At 35.8% G+C, this 25,799-nt stretch overlaps 1 protein-coding gene across 4 annotated transcripts in view; it reads left to right on the forward strand.

The window, feature by feature from the left end:
• SPATA6 (spermatogenesis associated 6) overlaps positions 1–25,799 on the forward strand; it is a 142,588-nt gene that overhangs the window by 77,037 nt on the left and 39,752 nt on the right. For 2 of the 4 annotated variants that reach the window (XM_077845022.1, XM_077845024.1), the window contains exons 9-11: positions 5,862–5,902; positions 21,275–21,459; positions 25,439–25,538. In XM_077845022.1, coding sequence (XP_077701148.1) covers positions 5,862–5,902; positions 21,275–21,459; positions 25,439–25,538 — 326 coding nt within the window. The remainder of the gene's footprint in view (positions 1–5,861; positions 5,903–21,274; positions 21,460–25,438; positions 25,539–25,799) is intronic. The other 2 variants (XM_077845023.1, XM_077845025.1) reach the window with 2 other exon arrangements.

Consider the following 25,799-nt stretch of genomic DNA (forward strand, 5'->3'; position numbering starts at 1 on the left):
ACAATGATGTAATAATAATAACTAATCTATAGACCTAACTCTTAACTTTGCTGCTTGTCCTCATAATATCTTTATAGTAAAAGAAATTCCACATAATGCATGGCCTTCGGTTACCGTGTCTCTTCAGTTTTCCTTAGAATGCTCAGTTCCTTAAACTTTCTTTGTGTTTAACATTAATAATTTTGAAGAGTACAGGCCAGTTATTTGGTAGAATGTCCCTCAATTTGGGTTTATTTAATTTTTTTTCCCCTCATGATTAGATTTAGATGATTCATTTCCACCCCCTCTCCCCTCCAGAATACAACAAATGTGATGTTTACTCTCAGTGCAACATGTCAGGAAGTATGTGATACTGCTTTGTTACTGGTGATATTCATTTGCTCACTTAATTAAGATGGGGTCTGCTAGGCTTCTCCATCGTAAAAATGCTATTTCTTCCCTTTGTAATTAATAAGGAGATACTTTGAGACTATTATATCCCGTTACTCCTTCACTTTGACCCCTTTAGCATACACACATTGATGATTCTTGCTTGAAACAATTTATTACTGTTTTCTAAGTAGTGATTTTTTTAAATTCCATTATTCTTTGTACATTTATTACTTTCTTTTCCATCTCATTTCTGTACTTTGAATGTCCTTGTTCTTTTAACTACCTTTTATTTTTCCTGTCTAGCAATTGGATGGTTGTGTTTTGGGGTCTCATCAACTATTGAAATACATATGGGAATTTCTTATAGAATCTCTTATGAGGACGGCCCGGGTGGCTCAGCGGTTTAGCGCCGCCTTCAGCCTGGGGTGTGATCCTGGAGACCCAGGATCGAGTCTCACATCAGGCTCCTTGTATGGAGCCTGCTTCTCCCTCTGCCTGTGTCTCTACCTCTCTTTCTCATGAATAAATAAATAAATAAATAATCTAAAAAAAAAAAGAATCTCTTATGATAGTGAATTTTCACTAGTGATTATTTTACTTAATTAGAAATTCTTAAAACTTTTCTTGCCAAATTATCTTGCCTAAAAATTCTTCAGTTTTTATAGGATACCATTTCATCACTATTGACTATTTTAGTCATCATTATAATTGCATGAGGATGAATTTAACTATATTTGATCAAGAAAAATGATAGAGGCCTGGACAGGCTGAGTGTCTTGTTGGAGAGTTACAGAACATCCCTGGTCAGTCTGGGGTCCTACGCTTCCTGGCCCAACCTCCTTACCTTCACCAACCTCCTCCTACTTTCTCTACTTCCGCTTAGGTATATTTTTTTAAGATAAATTTTTCTTTTTTTTTTTTTCTTTTTTTTTTTAAGATAAATTTTTCAAGTACAATTTCTTTATCTGGAATTTCCATAGTGTATCATTCCAATTGTAATATGTGTAGTCCTTTTAAAGAGATCCAGCATGTCTTCTGCTACAAGAATGTTTGTAAGCTTTAGCCAACTATTGGTGTTTTTGAGGAGAAGATTGAGGTTATCATCTGGGCCCCTTTTTATTTCCTTAGAATATGAAAAGATGTTAGATTCTGTTTCCCTCTTCAGGAAACTTCCTTATTCCCTTCATTTGAAGATTCTTTTATGAGCTTCCACTAATCTCTTTGGTGGTTGTTTGTAAAGTAAAATAAGTTGGAAATTACGTTCCAAATCCTCATATGTCATAACTTGAGTAGAGAGCAATAAATAGCAACATTAAACTCTTCTGAGTAAAATAGCATAGTCATCATAAATATATTTGTTAGTAAAATATTTTGTTTCAGCTTTTATTTAAATGTATGCTTCCTCATCTCATAAGGCAGTGAGCAGCAGAGCTATGTCATTTTTAGGAATTCATCTTTTAGTTTCTTCATTTCTTTATTATTTATTAAACATTCTTAAGAATTTTAGTAACTTATAATTTATATATCATAAATTTCACCTGCTTTGTGTACACAACTGAAGGATTTTAAATAAATTTGCACAGTTGTAAAATCACCACAATCCATTCTTAGAGTATTTTTATCATCCGAAAGAGTTTCCTCATACTCATTTGCAGTAAATCTGTATTCCCACCCTGAGCCCCTATATTATTTCCACTTTTTGGCCATTATAAATGATGTTACTTTGAGTAACATTGAGACTTTGAGTTACTTTGAGACTTTGAGTTACTTTGAGTTACTTTGAGTTACTTTGAGACTTTGAGTTACTTTGAGACTTTGAGTTACTTTGAGACTTTTGAGTCTTCGCATAGATACATGTTTTTATTTCTTATGAATAGATAGGTAGGAGTGAATTGCTAGTTCATATGGTAAATTTATGTTTGACTTTTTAAGAAATTGCCACTGTTTTCCAACATGGCTGTACCATTTTACAATTTCCACCAGCAGTATATAATGGTCTAGTTTTTCCACATCTTTGACAGCACTTGTTGTTGCCTTTATTTTTTTTTAATGGTAAAGCCACTTTATTATTATTATTTTTTAAGATTTTATTTATTTATTTATGAGAGATACAGGGACGGGGGGCACAGAGGGAGAGAGAACGGCAGAGACACAGGCAGAGGGAGAAGCAGGCTCCATGCAGGCAGCCTGATTTGGGACTCGATCTCGGGTCTCCAGGATCACGCCCTGGGCTGAAGGCAGATGCTTAACCGCTGAGGCACCCAGGCGTGCCTTGTTGTTGCCTTTATTTTAACCATTCTAGTGAGTAAGCAGTCCTGTCTCACTGTAATTTTATTTTAATTTACATCTGAGTAATGGCATTGAATGTTTTTTCATGTACTTATTAGACATTAATTTATACTTTTTCTTGATCATCACTCTTCCAGTCACTGATAAGTGTGCTATTTGCTAGACTTCAGACAATAATAAAATAGTGAGGGGGAAAGTCGGAGACTTTTGCTGCTGAGACTTCAGACAGTGATAGAAATAAAAAAGAAGAAAACATCAGAAGTCAAGAGTAAATAGTTTCTGGTGAAGGTATCATAAATGAGCAAGAGATAGGAAACATCTAGAAAACACATGTTATATGTCTTTCCTTTTTAGAAGGTAGGATCTCCTGAGAGATACTCAACTGTGGTTTTATTTTATAAAGCTGGATATCTTAGCTTTGCTTCCAGTTATAGGGACTGGCATATAGCAAACACATGGCTGAATGGCCCATAAATTCACAGGAGAACAGAGGCCAGCCTTACAATGTTATGTGTATATTAGGATAACAATAGGGCAAATACTGATAAAGGAGTCCAGGGGTATGCTCTTTGAAGGTTCATAGGTACACACATTTATCAGCAGGGATGCTTTGCACTCACTACCAGAATGGGGTTCAATTTCTTGAAATTATGAAAAAAAGAAAATGGTAGTACCCTTTGAGGTAGGGTACTATAAAGTTTGCCAAAGTAGGGATTGACTGATAGGGAACACATATTGGCTATAATCATCAGAATGGGGCTCAAGAATTACTTTAATAGAAAGAATGAGCTGTTACAGGGATGCTAAGCTTTAGATGAAAGCCCCTTAAGTCCTTCTTGGTTAAAGTCAGGATTGGTCCTTTAGGACTGAGTCATAATTGAGCCTGTTGAGGGCCAGGGCTTCAACATACAAATTTTGAAAGGATACAAATATTTGGTCCATGACACCTATTTCATGAGGTTATTAAGAGAACCAAGTAATAGCTAACATTTATGAATGTGTTTCTGCTGGCCTCTATTCTAAGTACTAATATTTCATTGTCACTTAAAATAATCAAGAATTTTAGATACTATTATTTATCTCCATTTTATAGGTGAAGGAACCTGAGGTAGTATCTCCATTTTATAGGTGAAGGAACCTCAGGTTTAAAGAAGTAAAGTCAAGCACTATCTGAATTAGCTCTAATTTTTCTTCATACTTTTAAGTGTTACCCATTCATTAAGGCCTAGGTCAGCTTTCTCCTCCTCTAGGAAGTTTTTTTCTTGAGAGATTCAACCTTGAGAGATTAATTTCTGATATGACTTTTAAAAATAGCATTAATTGCCTGTACCATTCTGACTTAGCCTCTTGTTTTATGCTGCTGTTATTCAACTTTGCATAACTTAATCAAAGTAAATTATGAGCATTTAATGAGCATGGGCCACGACTTTTATCTCCTTTATCTCCTGCTTTTAGAATATTGTTAGTGAGTAATTATTGGTAAGGGTGATTAAGTGCAAACATTGGGGGAACCTCAGTAACAGCTAGATTTCTAAAAATAAAAGAAAATTATAAATCTGTCCCTGTTAGAGTAAGTCTATAAGTGGATTGTGGAAAGCAGAAGACATACTGGTGTTTTAATATACTGATATTTTAATATTACATTAGCTGCCAGAAAGAATATATACCAAGTATAGAAATTATTACCTTAATTTTCAAAGTTAGCATGTGTGGAGAATTAGGTTCATTATTTCCTTATCATTCTTTTATTTCTGCTACTGTGGCCATACTATATATTATTAGACTTTATAGAAGAGGAGTTGAGCTGGGATTTATTTTTATTTTTAATTTTGAAAAGCACTTGAAGTAAGTTGAGGCTACTGAATTATTATTATTATTTTTTTTTTAGGCTACTGAATTAAATGGTAAAGTTGGCCTTGTGTGAAAAACATTAATGTTTCAGCTTTCTCTGTAATGGTTCAGGACTTTTGAACAACAAACAAAATCTTGTGCTATAAAAGAAAATTAATTAATTGAATATAGAATATCCTATGTCTCTATACAGTCATTTTTCTTTTTGATTAAGGTGGTTTGGGAAAATAAATTATAGGATGTTAGAATGCTTTGACTAGAATGTATAAGGAAGTAGAATTGCAAACCATGGTTCTGATTTGCTTGAATGTTAATATACAGAGATTATAATACTTAAATATTGACTCCTTTAACTAACTAGTAAAACCCCAAATCTGCATCTGCAATATAGTGGTCCTTATCCCAGGAGAAAGTTAGAATAGTTTTATAATCAACTTTGTTACAGATACTATGCTAGGAACTTTTCATAAATTGTATAATTTAATTACTATGACTCTCTGAGGCAAAGTAGGCATTGTCTTCATACTTTTAATTTAAGGAATGAAACACAGATTAGTTGTATAACTTGTCCAAAGTGTAATACATTTAATAAGTGGTGGAATTGGAAATTGCACCTAGGCTTGTTTGACTTAGAACTTGGGAGCAGCAATGTTGATGATGACGTTAGTAATAGTAGCTAACATTTATTTTATTGCCTCACATGTAATATTTCATATAATATTTAAAAGAACTTATGAAAGAGGTACATGAGACAGATGAGGAATCTGAGAAAGGTTAAATAATGAGCCCAAGGTTATATAGGAGGTGCTAGGGATTGGACTGTAATACAAATCTATTTGTCAAAAAGGTCTGTACCCCTCTGTCACCACACTCTAAAGCTGGTTTTGTTTCCGTTATACTCACTTGACCCTAGCGTGGACTCCAAGAATAGGAATATATGCAGTTTGGCAATATCTATCAAATCTATATATTCAAATTATATTTCTTCATAAACTGGTTTATCAATTTAAGATTATCCATTTCATGTAGGTGAATTGGTTTGGCAACAACCAATTGTTGATTGTATATATTCTGATATCTCCAGTCTATAGTCTGATATCTCCAACTCTAATGAAAATAGTATTTGTGAAATCACCTAATTGCTGAAGAACAGATATAGTTTTAACTTGTTGCATATCATCTTTACTTATGTGGCATTGTTGAGGGAATTTTTAGATCTTTCTGAAAACTGCTGTGTGAAATTATAATCATAGAAACAGAATGATAGTAGCAAAAACCAAAGATAAAACCAAATCTTCTTTCTGATACGAAGTATGTATAATTTAATTCTTTTGTACATCCTTTTTCAGAGCATTCTCATCTTGGCTGCTACCGACCCAAGGATTATAAGGTATGTAGTATAAATTGCGGAATGTTAATTGTCTTGGCTCTCACATAAAAGCATATGTATGTTTCTTACATGTATGGTAAGAGATTATCATAATCATTGAGTCAAGAAAATGTACAAACAATAATTGTCACATCATGGAATATCATTATTTTGGCTACATTGTCAAGTGGTAGAATAGACTTTTCATTGAATGTCTTCCTATAATTATTTGTGGCTTTTGATTATTTACATCAATTACTTACTGAATGTGTTTGTGTATGTATATGTGTGTATGTGAGAGAGACATAGACAAAGGCATTGATTGTTAATTTTAGTAATACTTTGCACAGTACTGTTTCTAACTTTCATTCTTAGAGCATCCTCACAATTTTTACAAAATCTGTATGCAGTTTATGCTATTTTCTTTAAATTCCCCTTTTTTCTCACTACTATAAATGAAATATCAGTATCCCATGCCTTAGATGGATGATAGCCCTAAAGGATACAGGGAAAAGAGAACAGTGTTACTAAGTTCTGGCTAGATAATGGTTGTTTTCCAAAGGCTCTGAGGCATGTTCTCTATTTCTTAAAATGAGATAAGGAGTGATAGAGAAGTGTAGGAGACATACCAATAGCTTACTGAGGATTTCTGACTGAAAGAAAATTGAAAAGATAATACATCTTTTCCTTTGTAACTCAGTGTTATTTAGCATATGTCCATGTGCCATGTAAAATAATCTTGTGTATCATCTAAAATTAGTTTGGAAAAATAAAATAAAATAAAATAAAATTAGTTTGGGTACCATATTAAATTATCTGCCATACACTAGTAGTTTGTGTCCTCCATTTTAAGAAGCATCACCTCAGAGGTCGTCTTTTCTGTTCCTAAGTGAAATTTTGATAAGGAGTGTCACTATATTTGAGAAAAAAAAACCACAAAAAAACATAGTTTTACTTTTAATACCTTTGCTTATTTAATTGAAAACAATTTATTTTGCATTTACTGGCACTAAACAGCATAGTTTGAGTACTTTGCCATGCTTTGAGCATGATAAAAGAAATGCATTCCAGGTACTAAATTGAAATTGTTTAAAAAAAAAAAATTGTTGAGAATGGGGACTGGAAATTCTTATTTATTTATTTATTTATTTATTTATTTATTTATTTATTTATATTTTTAAATTTTTAATAAGTTTCCAGGTGATTCTGATGCAGCTCTCTTGCCATCTACCCAAGGATTGGCATTTGAGAACCACTAGTATGGACTATGAATATAGCATTTGAAATATAGCATTTGAATTGGTGGAACTGTCCCTCATACAGTGTTTGTATTTGGTTGTGCCCTCGTTTAGGACTGCTGCTTGGCATAATTCACCTGGGGCAGACCTATCCTATTATGTGGAATGTTTTCAAATACATACACATACATACAAGCACACTGATGTGTGTAATATATATGTGGGTATGCACACACATAGATCAAAAAGCATGATAGTCCTTGTCTGTCAGGGAAGCCACACTAGTTGGTCTACCTAAGGGATAAGCCTGTCTTTGTATGTTTCTGTCAAGTTATGCTTTACAATTTATAATCATATATTTATTTTCATCTTTTAAAAAAATCTTCTTGTTTATAAAATCTTAAAAAAAAAGGAGGTGACACTTGGGTGGCTCAGTCAGTTAAGCATCTCACTCTTGGTTTCTGCTCAGGTCATGGTCTGATGGTCTTGAGTGGGGAGTCTGCCTCAGATTCTCTCTCCTTTCGCCTCTGCTCCTCCACCTACTTGCTCACACTCTATTTAAAATAAATTTAAGGGATACCTGGGTGGCTCAGTCGGTTAAGTGTCTGTCTTCAGTTCAGGTCATGATTCCAGGGTCCTGGAATCCAAGCCTGTCATCTGGCTTCTTACTCAGTGGAGAGCCTGTTTCTCCCTCTGTCCCTCCCTCCACTTGTGCTTATGTTCTCTATCTCAAATAAATAAAATCCTTTTAAAAAATTAAAATCTTAAGAAAAATAAAATAAAACCTGCTTATTTTACTAATCTAAGTTCCAGAATGATAGGGACCTTGTTGATCTTGCTTAATTGATAATTGCTAGTACCTACCATATTATCTGATATATGGTGTGGGTTCCTAATATATGTGTATTGTGTGAGTGGATTTTTTTAAAGATTTATTTAGAAAAAGAGAGAACAAGAGGAAGGGGCAGAGGAAGAGGGAGAAGGAATCTCAAGCAGACTCTGCACTGAGCATGATGCCCAGGTTATGAGCCCAAACCAAGAGTTAGACACTTAACCAACTGCTTCACTAAGGTGTCCCATGTGAGTGGATTATTAAGAGAAAACAAGTAAACCAATTATATAAGAATATAGAATGGAGAGACAGGTATAAAGTTTATAGGACACTAATCTTTAACCTAACGTGAATACAATCCAGCTCTGTGTTGGCTGGTCCATTTAAAGATAGGTGTATATATTTATAATCCTCCTTTCCAAAGGAATTCTTTTTTTTTTTTTTTTTTTAAGATTTTATTTATTTATTTATTCATAGAGACACAGCTAGAGAGAGAGAGGCAGAGACACAGGCAGAGGGAGAAGCAGGCACCATGCAGGGAGCCTGACGTGGGACTTGATCCCGGGTCTCCAGGATCACACCCTGGGCTGCAGGCGGTGCTAAACCGCTGCGCCAACGGGGCTGCCCTCCAAAGGAATTCTTTAAAAGAACTGAGCTTCCACCCATCTTTCATTCTCTCCCACTCTCATCTCTTGATTCTTTTAGGGTTAGGATAGAAGTTGATCATTCATTCTAACCTTGTAAGGCAGTAGGTTGTAAGTAAACTCACAGGATTATTTTTTTATTCAAGGGGTAGATTTTCATAGAAATGCATATATAGCCTTGAACACTGCTATCTTCTGTATGGAAAGAATAAAGGATCCTCTTATAGGCACATAGTAGCTAGTTAATGAATATTCAGGCAGTAGAACACTAGGATTTCTATAAGGAAAAAACTCAAAGGTGAGAGTGACTGCAAAAAGAATTCTGGAAAAGTGGAACTTTTGCCTGAATTCTGTTGAGAAATATATTTTATATAAGCAAGAGAAGAAAAGTAATGTGAAAAAGTCTTGGGATTTGGACTAGATACAGTGTCCTAAGAGAAAAGAGAAACTACCAGTCTTATTTGAGTAGAGAGTAGGTACTAAGGGATAATGGCTTTTTAACATCCTTTTCTATTTTTCCTTCTTCTTATCTATTGTATCTACTTCCTCCCTTTTTAAAATTTGTAGTTGGTCAGTCATTATCCTTTATTTTTAAAAGATTTTTTTTATTTATTCATGAGAGACAGAGAGGCAGAGACAAAGGCAGAGGGAGAAGCAGGCTCCATGCATAGAGTCCAACGTGGGACTCAATCCCGGGTCTCCAGGATCATGCCCTAGGCAGAAGGCAGGCAGTAAACCACTGAGCCACCCAGGCGTTACTCATTATCTATTCTTTTGGCCAAACTCAACTCTCTTTGCCCTAGGTGCATTATAACCAGCTGTTCTCATAAATTCTTGTATTCTTTTCACTTCATTTCTTTTCTGTTGTACCATTACTGCCCCCGAGTCATTGGCTTCTTCTCTCCCATGTACATGGTTCCATATGGCGGTATAATAGGCATTCATTTAGTATATGGGTTCTCGGTGGAGACTGGCCTGGACTCTCACAGTGGCATTTTAGGCAGTAACAGGTACCATTATAATAGTCATTTAGAAGAGGTACTCTTGATATTTAACGATCAGGTCTGCTAGATATTCTACAGTAGTGGGACAGTTCCAAACAATGAGGAATTCTTAAGTCCCACATGGCTTTCAGCTGTCTTGCTAACCATAATGGAAGTGAAAAACATGTTCATAATCATTAGAACCATTCTAATTCTACATAAACACAAGGTACCTTTACATTGTTTTGAGATACATCATATATTATAGAAATACAAGTGTATTATAAATGATTATACTTTGTTTTGTTAAAAATGTATGGTGTAGTATTACACTGTGATGAAGTATACAGCAGCTCATTTATTTTCTTGGTTTTCTTGTATATAGTGGCTGATGATCTCTTACATTTTAAAACTCCAAACTTATTTACATAAGGGAGTGTGAGCATACTTTATGTTTTCAAGAGTCGTCATATTTGAGCACTTATGAATTGAAATGCATATGTTAGGTCATGTTCCATTAATTCTTGTTTATACTACAATTAAGACAATTCATTGATTTTTTTTGAAAGTGTATATGTAAGTTACATTTTTAATACATTCCATTTTAAGATATAAAAGAGGTCAATACAAAAAGAATTGTTTTTAAAATGAGGGCTACCTTAATTTTGGCTACCATAATAAATATTATAAACTGGGTGACATAAACAACAGAAATTTTCTCACAGTTCTGGAGGCTGGGAAGTGTAAGATTGGGGTGCCAGCCAAATTGGTACCTGGTGAGAGCTTGCTTCCTAGCTTGAAGATAGCTGCCTTTTCACTGTGTCTTCACATGGCAGAGAGAGAGAGCATGTGAGCACAAGCTTTGGTGTCTCTTCTTCCTCTTTTTTTTTTTTTTTTGGTATATTTTTTTATTGGAGTTTGATTTGCCAACATATAGCATAACACCCAGTGCTCATCCTGTCAAGTGCCACCTCAGTGCCTGTCACCCCGTCTCCCCGCCCACCTCCCCTTCTACTACCCCTTGTTCACTTCCCAGAGTTAGGAGTCTCTCATGTTCTGTCTCCCTCTCTGATATTTCCCACTCATTTTATCTCCTTTTCCCTTTATTCCCTTTCACTATTTCTTATATTCCCCAAATGAATGAGACCATATAATGTTTGTCCTTCGATTGACTCATTTCACTCAGCATAATACCCTCCAGTTCCATCCACGTCGAAACAATGGTGGGTATTTGTCATTCCTAATGGCTGAGTAATATTCCATTGTATACATACACCACATCTTCTTTATCCATTCATCTTTCGATGGACACCAAGGCTCCTTCCACAGTTTGGCTATTGTGGACATTGCTGCTATAAACATTGGGGTGCAGGTGTCCTGCCATTTCACTGCATCTGTATCTTTGGGGTAAATCCCCAGCAGTGCAATTGCTGAGTCGTAGGGCAGTTCTCTTCTGCACAGCTAAAGAAATAGTCAACAAAACTAAAAGACAACCTACAGAATGGGAGAAGATATTTGCAAATGACGTATCAGATAAAGGGCTAGTATAAAGAACTTAAACTCCACAGCAAAGAAACAAACAATCCAATGATGAAATGGGCAAAAGACATGAACAGAAATTTCACAAAGGAAGACATCGACATGGCCAACAAGCACATGAGAAAATGTTCTGCATCACTGGCCATCAGGGAAATACAAATCAAAACCACAATGAGATACCACCTCACACCAGTGAGAATGGTGAAAATTAACAAGACAGGAAACAACTAATGTTGGAGAGGATGTGGAGAAAGGGGAACCCTCTTGGACTGTTGGTGGGAATGTGAACTGGTGCAGCCACTCTGGAAAACTGTGTGGAGGTTCCTCAAAGAGGTGTCTCTTCTTATAAGAACACTAAACTTTTCAGATTAGGACCTCATGAGTATGACCTCATTTAATCTTTTTTTTAAGATTTTATTTATTTATTCATGAGAGACACACACACACACAGAGACAGAGACACAGGCAGAGGGAGAAGCAGGCTCTATGCAGGGAGCCCGACGTGGGACTCGATCATGGGTCTCCAGGATCAGGCCCTGAGCTGAAGGCAGTGCTAAACTGCTGAGCCACCAGGGCTGCCCGACCTCATTTAATCTTAATTCCATACTCCAAATGCAGTCAAATAGGAGTTAGGGCTTCAACATACAAATTTGGAGAGATACAATTCAATCTATTACAGGGGCTTTGGTTGAAAAAAATCAATGATGCCATATGTAATCAGTGTATGAATAAATAAATGGATATATATCTAATAACAACAGGGTATTTCTGGAAAGATTTATAGAACCCATTTTACCTGGGCCTTTATAAGGATATCCTTTCTAGCTTCAATTTGGCCTTCAGAGCTACTTGATCATTTTGTTCTCTTGTTGATTCTATAACACAGTCCAAACTTTTCCTCTCTTCTCATTTTCTATATATGACATCGTATTTTACTCTGTCAAAGAAAGTGTTAGTTGTGGATGGCATTGTTCTCAGTTGTTTTCATTTCTGCTTCAACGTTTCTGTTAATCTCCACTTTCTCTCTGCTCTGCCTTCTTAATAATGTTAACACCTTCTTTGCATTTATGTATTGGCTCCCTCTCTTTTGACTATAAACATAATAATAAAATCAACTTAAATTTGTATAATGGGTTCCATTTTTAAAACTTTTCTTATTGATTATATCACTGGATTTTATGCAGCCTTATAAATTCAACAGGAGGGCAGCCCCAGTGGCGCAGCGGCTTAGCGCCGCCTGCAGCCTGGGGTGTGATCCTGGAGACCCGGGATCGAGTCCCACATCGGGCTCTGTGCATGGAGCCTGCTTCTCCCTCCACCTGTGTCTCTGCCTCTCTCTTCGCTCTCTCTGAATGAATGAATAAATAAATCTTTAAAATTAATTAATTAATTAATTAATCAATTAATTAATTCAACAGGAATCTTTATTGCTATCTTAAATGACAGAAAACAAATTGCACAAAGCTCCTGAAAAAGAACATATCTCACAGTCTGAATCCCTATATCTTTATCATCCTCTCTTTCTCCTTCCTTTTGCTGCTAGACATTCAAATGAACATTGCTTCTACTTCTTTATCCACTTCTAAACAATTTGGGAAAATGAATTTTATGATATCTCTCAAAACTGGAGAGTTCCTATATTTATTTAAAAGAGATAGGGGACCACCTTAGTGGAAGTGGAGAAGCAGACCTGGCTTTAGGCAAAATTGTGAAGTACATGTGGAATATATGGTTGATTTCTGGTAGCCTTACATCAGTTTTAGCATCCTCACATACCTAATCATTGCCTTATTACACTGGGTGCCTCTTGGACTTAGCAGAATACGGATTTAATGTGTCTTCCTAAATTGCTGAAAGTAAGTGTAATGTGTTCATTTTATCCTCACTTGCTAGCAAGGCATATGGTATCTGGTGGACACATAATGTTTGAATTTGTGGATGAATATCACATCAAGGTCAGAGTTTTCTGCTTAGTATTCCTGGCAATTTAGTTGTTCCTACTGCTCCTGAACTTACACACTCTGTTCCTATTATGTTATCACTAGCCTTCTCCAGGTCATGTCTATATTTCTACTTCTTGATTTTAGCTCACTGAATATATTAGAGTAGTGCTATGTGTTCTGAAACTTGACTATTTCAGTGTCTTAACACAATGTAAGTTTATTCCTCATTAACAGTCCAGTGCATCTGTTTCTTAAAAGCCTGGCAGTAACCTAAGTCACTTCTTCTATTCCATTGACAAGAACTGGGCACATGGCCGCATCTAGAAGCACAAGGAGGAGGTAGGCAACTGATTCCCATTAACCTGATACTACATAAGAGGGATACACATTTTAGGGGACAGCTAACCATATCTGACGCAGTCTGCCCCTTTGGCCACCAAATATCTCTGCATACCTTCCTTTCCCCACATAGAAAATATTCACATCCTACTCAAGAAAGGCCACTCAGTTCCACTCAGTCACTTGAGTCTAGTTTGAAGGCCAGGATCTTTGGGTGATGCATAGGCCAGTCCATAAGATCTACATGGGGCTATTTATGACCCGGTGACCTATGAATTGACGTTCTCTATCTCCTCTCTCAAGTTCCCACCCTACTTGAACCCCTTTGTAATATACTTTGCTAGAAAAAGGAGCAGGATAGCTGGGCAAATGGATTCCTTGAGAAAGGAAGAGTGGTTGTCAGTCTGTGGCAGGGCTGAGTCCTGCCAGGCAAGCTTTGTGAACACCCTGCTGCCCTCATAGCAGAGGAGTCTCTTTGCATAGACATTACTAAAATCATGCTGCTTAAAACAGTAACTGTGTGATTTAAAATTATAGTGTGAATACATGTAGGCAGCTTGAATCTAAGTTGGAGAGGGCACAGACTTAAAGTGAAGCAAGTGCACGAGTCTGGCAATGTTGGCCAGTGGACTGCTTGTGTCTCAGGCTCCAACCCAGTAGTTATCCAAATTGGAGACCTGACAAATCAATTCTAAGAAGATGGAAGATTTGGAAGCAATTTCTCCTAGAGGTGTTTTTTCCCATGGAAAAAACAAGGAAAAAACAAAACAAAACAAGACATTATCGTGATATTTTGACAAATGACATGGCAGTTTTTACTCTAAGGATTGTGGTGTGATAAGAATATCAGAGCCTATTCATCCATGGGCCTGACTCAAGGATGGATTTAGTAGCTTAACGTTTGTTCATTTTTCCTATGCTCTTCCTCTTATAGACTCTCCACAAAAAATAACAAAGATAGAGACATATTAGTATTAGTATTGTTAATGAAAAGACAGACTTCTGCTAGGGATATGAGTTTTCAGACCTGATCAGATGGTGAAAAGATTACTGAAGGGTTCTGCTTTCCTAGAAGACAAAGTAAGCATTTGGGAAGTTTGGCAAAAGGAAGTCAGGGCCCAGACTCAACACCAAGATTCGCTTACCTCATTGTGCAGTCATATTCCAGGAGGGAAGCTCAGGAAGTCTCAGAAGAATACATTTTCTAAATTGAAGGTCTTAGCTATGGCTGCAAGGGGTTGTCTGTTTATATCTTATTGGACTTCTAGGATTGTCTACGGCCAACTCACTCAAAGAACACGACAATAACTGAATAATAGTCTGTTGACATCAAGCCAAGCTGAGTTTATGATGACGTAAGGCAGTAAGGGAGAGCTACCACCTCAACAGCAGTTGGAGCAGTGTCTCTGAAAGGTGAAGGTTAAGGGCAGATACTTGGGGGGTTTTGGAGTCTGCGCTCCAGTATTTTAAGGTAGGGCTTTTAATGAGGGAATCTGATTGACAAGGTTTGTTATATAAAAGTTTGGGATTAATGGACACAAAGATTGGGATCTTAAATCAAGTCTTGATAAGTAAGCAGTTTATTTGGTAAGGAAGGATTTGTCCAATTAAGTGATCTGTTATCCCGAGAAGGGAATTGTTTGCCCAGATTAAGAATCTCTTGTTTTAAGAAGGGAGCTGATTGATGATTGAGCAGGCTGCTGTTCAGGTAAATAAATGATTTATGGGAATGTCCTGGGGCAAACGATGGTTATTTACTGGTTTATAGTGTTATTTTCTTGTGCAGGAATTTGCTTGAATTCATAGTAAAGTCTTGTTCTAGTAGGTGGGCCTCTTCTTTGATCTGATAGTTGAGCCATGTGATTGCCCATGATCTCACTTCTCGCATATCTCAGTAAAGTTATATATGCTTTTCCATTAATGCATTATGAATTGTTAGATTTATTCTAGAAACCTTACAGCTTGGGTTTTTATTGTAAACAGTCTTTTATGTAAAATTACGTTTTTTCGTGTGTTTCACTGATATATAGGTTTGAAATTTATTTTTGTATAACATACTTGTTATAGATATTCTTGAATTTCTTAATAGAAGAAACTGTATCATCTGCATATAATTAATTTTATTTCTGCCATTCAAATTATTTCTTTGTCTTAACTTACTAGGATCTTTAATACAATGCTGAATAAAAGTGGTGATAGTGGATGTGGCAGAGACATTTATTGCTTATTGACTATTCATGTCCTCTTCCACCTTCTCAAGCCCTCTTCCACAGCTATATAGGACCTACTTTAGCTGATGGGCTATGAAGGAAGATTATGTGGATCCTTTCCAGGGTGAAACATAGACAAATTGATATGAACTCTTTCTTGTTTTAGTGGCAATGAGGCTTCATGTTCTAGATCATACAGCTATAAGTTGTTCAGTGTGCCTCATTAGAACAGTCCTTGGACTTTTTTTTTTTTTAAGATTTTATTTATTTATTCTTGAGAGACACACAGAGAGAGGCAAAGACACAGACAGAGGGAGAAGCAGGCTCCACACAGGGACCCCAACGTGGGACCCGATTCCAGGACCCCAGGACCATGCCCTGGGCCAAGGGCAGGTGCCAAACCCCAAGCCACCCACGTGTCCCTTGGACGGTTTTGTGAAGTGTAATTTCACTTGCTAACCTCTGTTACTATAAAACATAGGAAAAATGAATCTTTATTATGTTAAGCCACGGATTTTCAAACTTAATTTGCTACTGCAGCATAGCCTAATACAATGTGCCCTCTTGTCTTGATCCTGTCTTTGATAGGCTCATGTCTAAGGTTTCACACCTATGATTTGCAGTAGGTTACTGTTAAATATCCTTTAGCAAATTAACAAAGTTCCTTTTGCAATTCCCTATTTGTAAAGAATATTTTTAAAGTTATGAATGGATGTGAATATTATCGAATGCCTTTTTTTTTCAGCATCTGTTGAGTTGGTTAATAGGTTTTCTAATGCAAACCTATCTTTGTATTCTTTAAATAAACCCAACTTGGTCATATTATTTTTTTTAATGTTACTAAATTTAATTTTTTCATATTTTTATCTAACATTGTTTCCATATATGGTTTCTAGTGAGGATGGTCTGTAATTAGCCTTCTACTATCCATGAGTAGTTTGGTAGCATTATTATGATCATAAAATTAATTGGAAATGTCTTCCTTCTTCTTTGAGAACAGTTTGTCAGTTTGTTCCTGAGCTCTGTATTTTGAGTTGTTAGTAAATCAGATTGAGACTGTCTTCTGTGAGACTTTCCTTTGAGGCATATTGAGGGACTTTGGCTCTAGGAGTTTTCTACTTGGAAGATCTGCCCTAGATCTCTCATATGTCACTGGCCTGAGACCCCTTACTTAGTAGCTGTTCAACTTTGCTTCAGGTTCCTATGCTATGAAGTACAGAGAATAAAAATATCTACTCCATCAGACTGTTGTGGGGATTAAACAAGTTATTTCTATAAATGCATACTACAGTGGTCAAAGTTTAAACACTTTCTCCCTCACATACACATAAGGATTGATCTATTTAGGAATTACTTAGCATTTTTATTGCATTATTTTGGCATTTCTTCTAAATTCTTCTCCAGTGTAAAGAAAAGTACATCTCTCTAAAACCAAACCAGGTAGGTGAGCGTATGGATTTTTTTAAAAAAGATTTTATTTATTTATTCATGAGAGACACACAAACAGAGTCAGAGATATAGGCAGAGGGAGAAGCAGGCTCAGATCCAAGGACCCTGGGATCATGCCCTGAGCCAAAGGCAGACGCTCAACCACTGAGCCACCCAGGCGCCCCTGAGCATATGGATTTTTAAACTAGATAAGATAGGAATTGATTACTTACCTGAAATAGGATTCACTAAGGAATGTTCTTGGCAAAACTGAGAAACTGCTCTTAGTTACCAATATCTGCTTTCTCTCTCTCTCTCTTAGATTATTTGCTCAGTTTATAAATAAGGAAACGAAAGCTTAGAGAGGAAATGACCTGGTCAGGCAGGGATTTGAACCCAGGTTTCTGGATGGTAAGCCGCTGTCCTTGAGGAATCAACCAAGAAATGGAACTCTTCTGTAATGAGCCATTTGGTTTCTGAATAACCTATGGAAAACTCATCAGAGCTATGGAAATGTTTCATAAGCTAAGGCTTAAGACTGCAAGTTTGAAATGGATTCTTAGTAAAGACTCACCCCCTCATTATACCTTTCAGTCCTCCATGTAGATATAAAACATTACAATACAAATACTCTGATTCCAGAAAGAACACATCCTAGCTATTTTCCTGTTGCACAGTTCTATTTAGTTCTAATTTCCTTCCTTTTTGTTTTATCACTACTTGTTTTTAATGTCTGCCATCATGGATTGTAACTTCTTTGAGGTCTTCTATTACATTTATCTGTGATTGCTATTGTCTCCTACCTTATTCAGTATTTCATACATAAAATATGCTTAATAAATGTTGAGTAGTATCGAGTTACAGCATTGAAAGTTCTCTATAATGTGCCCCTTTCCACCTCTAAGATATTCTCTCCTATTGCTTTCCTGTAGAGATAACCATGTTACCATGTGCAGTGTTCATCTTTTCTTGCACCTTTTCCCTTATTCTGAATGCCCTTTCTCTTTCTTTGCTGTGCATATGGCTTTGATTCCAATCCCACCTCCTCCATGAGACTTCCACCATTCAGACGAAAATTGTTGAATAGCCCTCTGCGTTATTGTCATTAGGATGTATTTGACACAGCATATCTCACCGTCAGTTTTCTTTGTGTTTATGCCGCATTTCATCTGGATTGTGCATTCAAATCCCTGTACCTCTCTAGACCTGAGTATTAGCTAATATGTGGTTCAAGAGATTCTCAGTGAATATTCCGATAAATAGAGAAATAGGCTGTATTTAAAATATTGCTGACTAGTTCGGGGAGAAAATTTAGTAAAAAATGAAGTGACCCTCCTAGTCATCATGACTCAGATGATGTTGAAATTAACAAAGAAGGGTGCCTGGGTGGCTCAGTCAGTTGGGCATCCACCTTTGGTTCAGGGCTTGGGATCAAGTCCTGGGATCAAGTCCTACATCAGGCCCCCTGCTTAGTGGAGAGGCTGCTTCTCTCATTCCTTCTGCCCCTCCCCCTGCTTGTGTACATGTGTGCTCTCACTCTCTCTCCAATAAATAAATAAAATCTTAAAAAAAGAGAAAAGGATATTAATGAAGAGAAAATAGTCTCTCTAGCATAAGCCAAGGGGGTTCATATTTGATATAACTCTAGAAACAGCATTATGGCAGGTTCTTTTTGTTCCTGTAAGTCTCTTCTATATATATACCCTTGTATTTGTTGACCATGGACCTCTTTGATCTTGTTCTTGACATTGACTATGCTTTTACTTTCTCTGTGAACAGCTAATAGTGGAAAAATTTTCAATTTTTTATTCAGTATAGATCACATATTTCTTGATCATATTTTGGGGGACTGTAACTGAGCCATTTGAATCATGTGCTATTTGGTTCTGGGATGAAAGCTTGATTCTCTCAGCTGACTCATATGTTGCTGTAATTCTGGAAAGTAATGAAAATTGTGGTAGGGTCGAAACAAAAAGTTGTGCTTTTTATTTATTATTTAATAATAAATGACTTACATTTATTGTTTAATTCATACAACCTAGATGTTCTACTAAATACTTTAAATTAGGGAAGATCTATAAGATAGAGTAACTGTATTTTACTTATGAGGGAAATGAGTCTGAGAAAGATTAGGTGGCTTTCCTGAAGATTAAATTGACCTCCTTAAAGGTCAAATATTTACGAAATAATACTGCTAGAACACTGGCTTATAAAGGCAGGGACTGTGTTATGTTCATTGTCATAGTCCCAACACTTACAACAGTGACTGTAGATTAAGTATTTATTAAATGAATGCAGTTCCTCTCTCTCATTCTCTCTTGAACTCAACTCCAGATTATCACTCCATCACCTCATCAGTGCTACTCTTGTTGATATTACTGATGACCTTCCAAATGCTAAAATATAAAGGTCCATTCCCAGTTGTTTCTAATTTGATTTATCAGCAGTATTTAACTTAGTTACTCCTCTTACTTGAAATAACATTCTTCATTTGATGATACATCTTCCTGTTTCTTCCCCTTCTTCCCTGACCACTCCTTAATCTGATGTTTCCGTCTCATCTTCTGGATAGATATTCCCCAGGCCTTTGTCTACAGATGCTTTCTTATTTCTATTTATGTTCACTCCCTATTTATCACCACTCCCTTGGTGATATCACCCAGTGCCCTGTCTTTAAATACGATTTGTATCTTTATGCTGGACTCTTCTCCTGAATTCTATTCTAATATGCTGGGTGGTTAATAAATTGATAGATATGTGAAGCTCAACATGTCTAAAAACAGACTCCTAATATTTACTCTTCTGTCCCCCCCAGTTGGAAGGCTACTTATAAACTCAACTCTTTAGGTTGATTAGACCAAAATATTGGTGTTATGTTTGACTCTAGTCCATCAGCAAATCCTGTTGGCTCTATATTTCATTTGCCTTTTGGATCTGATCACTTTTCATCTCCATTGATATCACTCTGATCCAATCCAGCATCCTTTTCCATATTTTATTATAACCATTTCCTAGCTGATTTCCCTGTTTCTGCCCTTGGCCCCTCTATAGACCGTTCTTAATGCAGTAGTCAGGGAATTCTCCTTTTAAAAAAAATAGTCACAGCATAGAAGCCTTATCCCTAAAATCTACCTTTTTAACTTCACCTACTATTTAGTTCACCTCTGTTGGCTTCCTTGCTTTTTCTAATATACCAGGCCATGCTCTACTCTCCACCCCACCCCAAAGATCTTTACTTTTATTTTTCTTTCTTTCTGGAATGATCTTCCTACAGATGTCCCCATGACTTAGGTCTTGTGGTCTTTACTAAGGTCTTTAGGCCTTTACTCCTTAGGTCTAAGACATTCTTTTTCTCTGTCAGGTCTCCATTGATTAACCTACTTAAAGTAGCAGCTCCTTCCCTCCATACCCCTCCTATATCACCCATCAGTACTTCTTATCTCCTCTCTGCTCTATTTTCTTATCATGGTATTTACCATCCTTAGACAAACTATATATTTTACCTATTTACTTGGTATGTGTGTGTTTTTAAAACTCTTTTTCCTTAGTAGAATGTAAATTATACTAGGATCTAAGGTCCCCATAATAAGGGTAGGAATTAATTAATTTTTCTATCCTGATTTATTCATTTTGTCTCCAGAACAAATGAGTCAATGAATGAGTATAAGGATAGAATTCTGTTCTGATTGCCCTCATACCTAAATTAGACTATCATTAGTTTCTGTGTATTGTCCTTTGTTTTATTTATTTTATTTTAAAAAAGATTTTATTTATTTATTCATGAGAGACACACAGAGAGAGGTAGAGACATGGGGAGAAGCAGGCTCCATGCAGGGAGCCCGACGTGGGACTTGATCCTGGGTCTGCAGGGATCCTCAACCACTCCGTGGTTGAGGCTCAACCACTGAGCCACCCAGGCGTCCCTGTCCTTTGTTTTATATATACACCTCTACCTTTACCCCACCACTGCTCAAAAGCTCTTGGAATTGATAAAGTTTTATAAATTTTAGATAAGTGGAATGAATAACCAGATGTATCTAACATTTACTTTTACAGTGATAAGGATGACCTCTACATTCTGAAACTTACCTTCAAATATGGTTGTGGCATTATAGTTGTTTTGTTTTTTTTTTTTAATTCTTACAAAGGTTCTAAGGTTGCATCTATGTATGATAGTATCACATTTATTATGTGTATACAAATAAAATTTGTATACACATTCAAATTTTTTGAACAGGTTATCAGGACACCCCATGGGAGAGACTTTGATGACTCTTTGGAAAGATGTGATGAGTACTTAAGCTCAAGGTCATGTAGCAAGCCCCAGCATTCAGCAAGGACCTTACTAGTCCATTCAGCACCTTCAACAATGCCGAAGCATTCTCCAAGCCCTGTGTTAAATAGAGCTTCTCTCAGGGAAAGGTAATGCTTAGTCTCTCTTTCTGTACTGATATTTTGAATAATCATCATTAGAAAAGACAAGGCAGCAGTTATGTATGTAAAATGTTTATTCCTGCAAGTATAATTTGATTTTAAAAGGCTTACTTTTTGTTTAGAATATATTACATATCACATAGTACTAGATATTCCTCCCCAGCCCAGTCCTCTTGAAGTAAGCTTACTATTAGCAAGTTTATTAATAATTAGAGTCACTTTAACCCTAATTAAATACTGTAGTTCCTAAAAGTGAAAAATAGTACATGATGGTTGTTTTCAATAGATTCAGAGGCATTTAACATTATGGATATGGCTTATATATAAAAATAGCACAGATTATACTCTCCTTTTAGTGGTAATGATGATGCTGTATATTGTTGGTATATGGTACCTCACATAACCTCTCCCTAATTCCCCAGGAGAATCTTAACCATGTAAAGATTCCAGCCCTCCCTCTAAAAAAAGCTTTGGCAACCAAAGCTAGACACTTGTAATAATTTGAGTGTGAAGAAAATAATACCTCTTTATCTGTTTTTGTTGTTAACTTCAAATTGGAAATTACTTGCCTCACTCACTAATAATAATATAGAAAACAGAGTTGCCATAGATTAAAAACAAACAAACAAACAAACAAACAAACCTCACCCTAGGTAGTTTAAAAATTATATGGAAATTTGAACACCTAAGAGGCATGCCATCAAGAGCATGGAAATAAAATCTATATTTACAGATGGTATCAAAAAGCTAAAGGAACATATTAAATTTGTATAGCTTATTATAACTATCAGACATCACTGACAAAATTTAAACAAACTGTCTATCAAAAAGTTCATCTCAAAACCGATGATTTGAGCAAGAGTTATCCATTTGGAAGCTGTATTAAAACATCCCTATTCTGAACAGATAGATTTGTGTTTCCAAATTAGCCCTGTAAGTCTCCACATGGACGTATGAAGGTCTGCTGGAGACCCTAATCCTGACAGGGAATTTTGATTCATGTGGCTTCTAGATTCATTAGAATCCTGCCTTCGGGGTCATGGAGTTCATAGACAGGTAGATTAAAAGATAGACCTTGTATTTGTAGAGAGAGATACATGTCTATGTTTCTATAGGCTTTAAAGTTCAAGAGAAACTTTTGAAGAGATTTTTTTCTGCTGAGGCCCAGTAACTTGTGTCTCAGTTGTCAGGGGACTTTCTTTAGTTACTGTGTCTGCTCAGATGTTCAGGCATGTAGTCAGTGCTCCTCTTTTTTTACTTATGTTTAGAATTAAGCACTTGTGGTTTTGTCATTAGGTTCTTTGCCATCTCACTAGGTTTTCAACAAATTTTTCACCTGTATCTCCTTGGATATGTTTTTATAAATATTGTTTTATTTTTCTGCCTTTTCACATATTTCACAGAGCTCTCCAGTTGTCTACCTATAATACAGTATGAATTTTAGTCCCACGTTATTTTATCCTTGTCTGTAATTTTGTCCCAGCTTTTGAAGTCTGTCTTCCCAAGTTGATAAATTCTTCACTGAGGCTATACTCAAAAATTCTTCACTGAGGTTAGCTAAAGTCAGCTGTCTCTTTTTCATAGTCCAGTGCAGGTGATAGCTTCTAGTAGTCAGTGGCATTTGCACATTTATTCTGATTCTTGATAGTAGATGTAGTAAGTTCTTTTCTAGAAGGAAACAAGTAGCTCTAATATTAAACATTATCACCTATCACTTGAGGAAGGTTGAGGTACTTTTAAAATAAAAGAATTTAAATTCATCTAAAGGAATTAATAAACTTTTATTGAGGTACTTTTTAGGGTAGATAAATTTTTTTACTTTCACTAGGGTAGAACACCTCTACTTTGAATGTATGTTCTAAAAAAGATTTTGATTTAGTTATAAAGGAAAATAAAGTGTCTATAGGACATATCACCAGGAACAGAAACATTTCATCCTTTTGAAAACACTCAGTACTACACCTTAAAATATAATACGTTCTCTGATACGGCTTTTTAGGTTAGTGAGCAGTATACTTAGAGGGTGTTTATAAAATCGAGTGGAATCAGTAAGCAATTTGAAATGATGGAAATGTAGATTGTGTGTCCCCGGCAAAATTGGGACTATGACAAGATATACAGCTATAGGAGTTTAACTGGGTAAATAGTCATTAAGATAAAATAAGTTTTCCTCTAGGATTATTATAAAATGTTGACTCCTTAATCACGAATGTGAATAAATAGGCTTTCAAAAAGTCTATTAGTGACTGTAAGCAAATGAATTTCTTTATTTATAGTGAAGGTGCTTTTTGCTTTAAGCCCATTTAAAAAAATATCTTCAATGGAGTTAACACACATAAAACGGTTGCAATTTTTATTATAAATGTTACATTTCAGAAACAGTTTTGTCCTCCAAAAATAAATATTAATATTATGACTTATATGTATTAGGCTGTAGAATTATTACTAAAATCAGACTAAGAAATACTAGCAAATCTAATTTAAAAGTAGCTGATATTCCTTTTAATCATGCTTACGGTTTCGAATTTTGTAAATGAAGTTAAAGATTGTTGGGCAATCATTTCTTATACCACAGCACAGACTAGTGGATCCTCTCATAGTACACTGAAGAGATCCTCTTGGAACTGCATATTTGGATCTCAGGTTTTCAAGATATGTTACCTACGTAGGCAAATAACAAAATTGGACAATGTATTTGTGTAGATCCAGTAATATTTCCTTTTACAAATGTAGGAGATTAAAATTTAGATATAGCTGATCATCCATTATTGACTGTGTTCTTTAAAAAACAGGTCATGTAAATCATTTTTCCTGATTAAGAGTTTATATTTTGAGTAAACATATAAAATTATAACTTTGCCATCACAAGCTGGGAGAAAACAGGCAAAGTGTAAGCAGTTAACATTTTAGTATCCATTCCTTTATGAAGGAATTATATCAATAATACTTGATATGATGAATTATAATCAGATGGACCTGGAGATTTTCATTATTACTTATAAGATTGATAAAGTAGCTTAGTTATACTAATGCCAATTTTGAGTTTGGGAAGGGCATAAGAAAGAAGAACGGTTGCTTTATTTCTCTCTATTCCCAAACTCAGGTTTTAATAAAAGTCACATTTTCCTGTTTTTCAATATTCACTTAAAAAACACACTTACAGGAGAGACTAGAGAAGTGTTATCTATGCTGAGGGGGGATCATTCAATTTTTATGTTCTTATGTATTCTGAGGGAGTAAGAACATAATTGGATTCTAAATAATATTTTCATCTATTTAAACATTTTGTTTCATTTCATAAAATTAGTTTTATTTTTCTGTATACAGAAAGGAATTTCTTCTACATAATTTAAGAGAGTATGATGAAATTATTGGAAAATAAAAACTAATTTTAAAGGCACTATACATGGAATTGTTCTAATCTGAGCATCTGTATATTTTTTTAAAGATTTTATTTATTTATTCATAGACACAGAGAGAGAGAGGCAGAGACACAGACAGAGGGAGAAGCAGGCTCCATGCAGGGAGCCCAATGTGGGACTCGATCCCGGGTCTCCAGGATCACACCCCAGGCTGCAGGAGGCGCCAAACCGCTGCACCACTGGGGCTGCCCACGAGCATCTGTATCTTTATTTGGAGCTAAAGCTCTAACAAATTATGTAAGGAGATCATTAAAGTGGTCAGATATATATAGGTATGCTCTCCCTAATTCACATCAAACTTTATTAAGACCACTTATTGCACATACTACATACTACAAAGACTTAATATGTCTGCAGAGAATCAGTGCCTGATTTTACATCTGCCTCTCATCCTTGGTCAGTGAAGAAAATATACTATTTTCATCTTTCTATGTTATCACATGGGGATAGGTAAAAAAAAAAATGACTTTCTGTGTCTGGCATTTGGAAAGATTTATTTTTCTCTCCCTCTGGCTACAAGTCACCTTTGTTTTTTATGTCTACAGATTCCATTCTGATTGGTGTTCACCTTCAAACTGCGATGAGATCCATGACCGGGTAAAAAATGTCTTGAAATCACATCAGGCTCATCAAAGACATTTATATGTTAGTTTCTAAAATATTTTCTTGAAGGCCTTTTCTAATTGGGCAAGAAAACCACTCAAGATGCTTAAAACTTGTAATAGTTAACCACTGGGAAGAGAAGAAAAAAGATACAACCTCCAAATGATGGAAGTCAGTGGTTTTGCTAAAGGCAACATCTCTAACTTCTGGCTTGGCCTGAGTCGTTATGCAAAATGTTTGATATCATCTGAACTCTAAACAGTGTTACTAATAATTATCTCATAGTCAGTAAGTAGTAACTTT

The sequence above is a fragment of the Canis aureus genome, chromosome 13, assembly GCF_053574225.1.
Source record: "Canis aureus isolate CA01 chromosome 13, VMU_Caureus_v.1.0, whole genome shotgun sequence".
Classification (NCBI taxonomy): domain Eukaryota; kingdom Metazoa; phylum Chordata; class Mammalia; order Carnivora; family Canidae; genus Canis; species Canis aureus.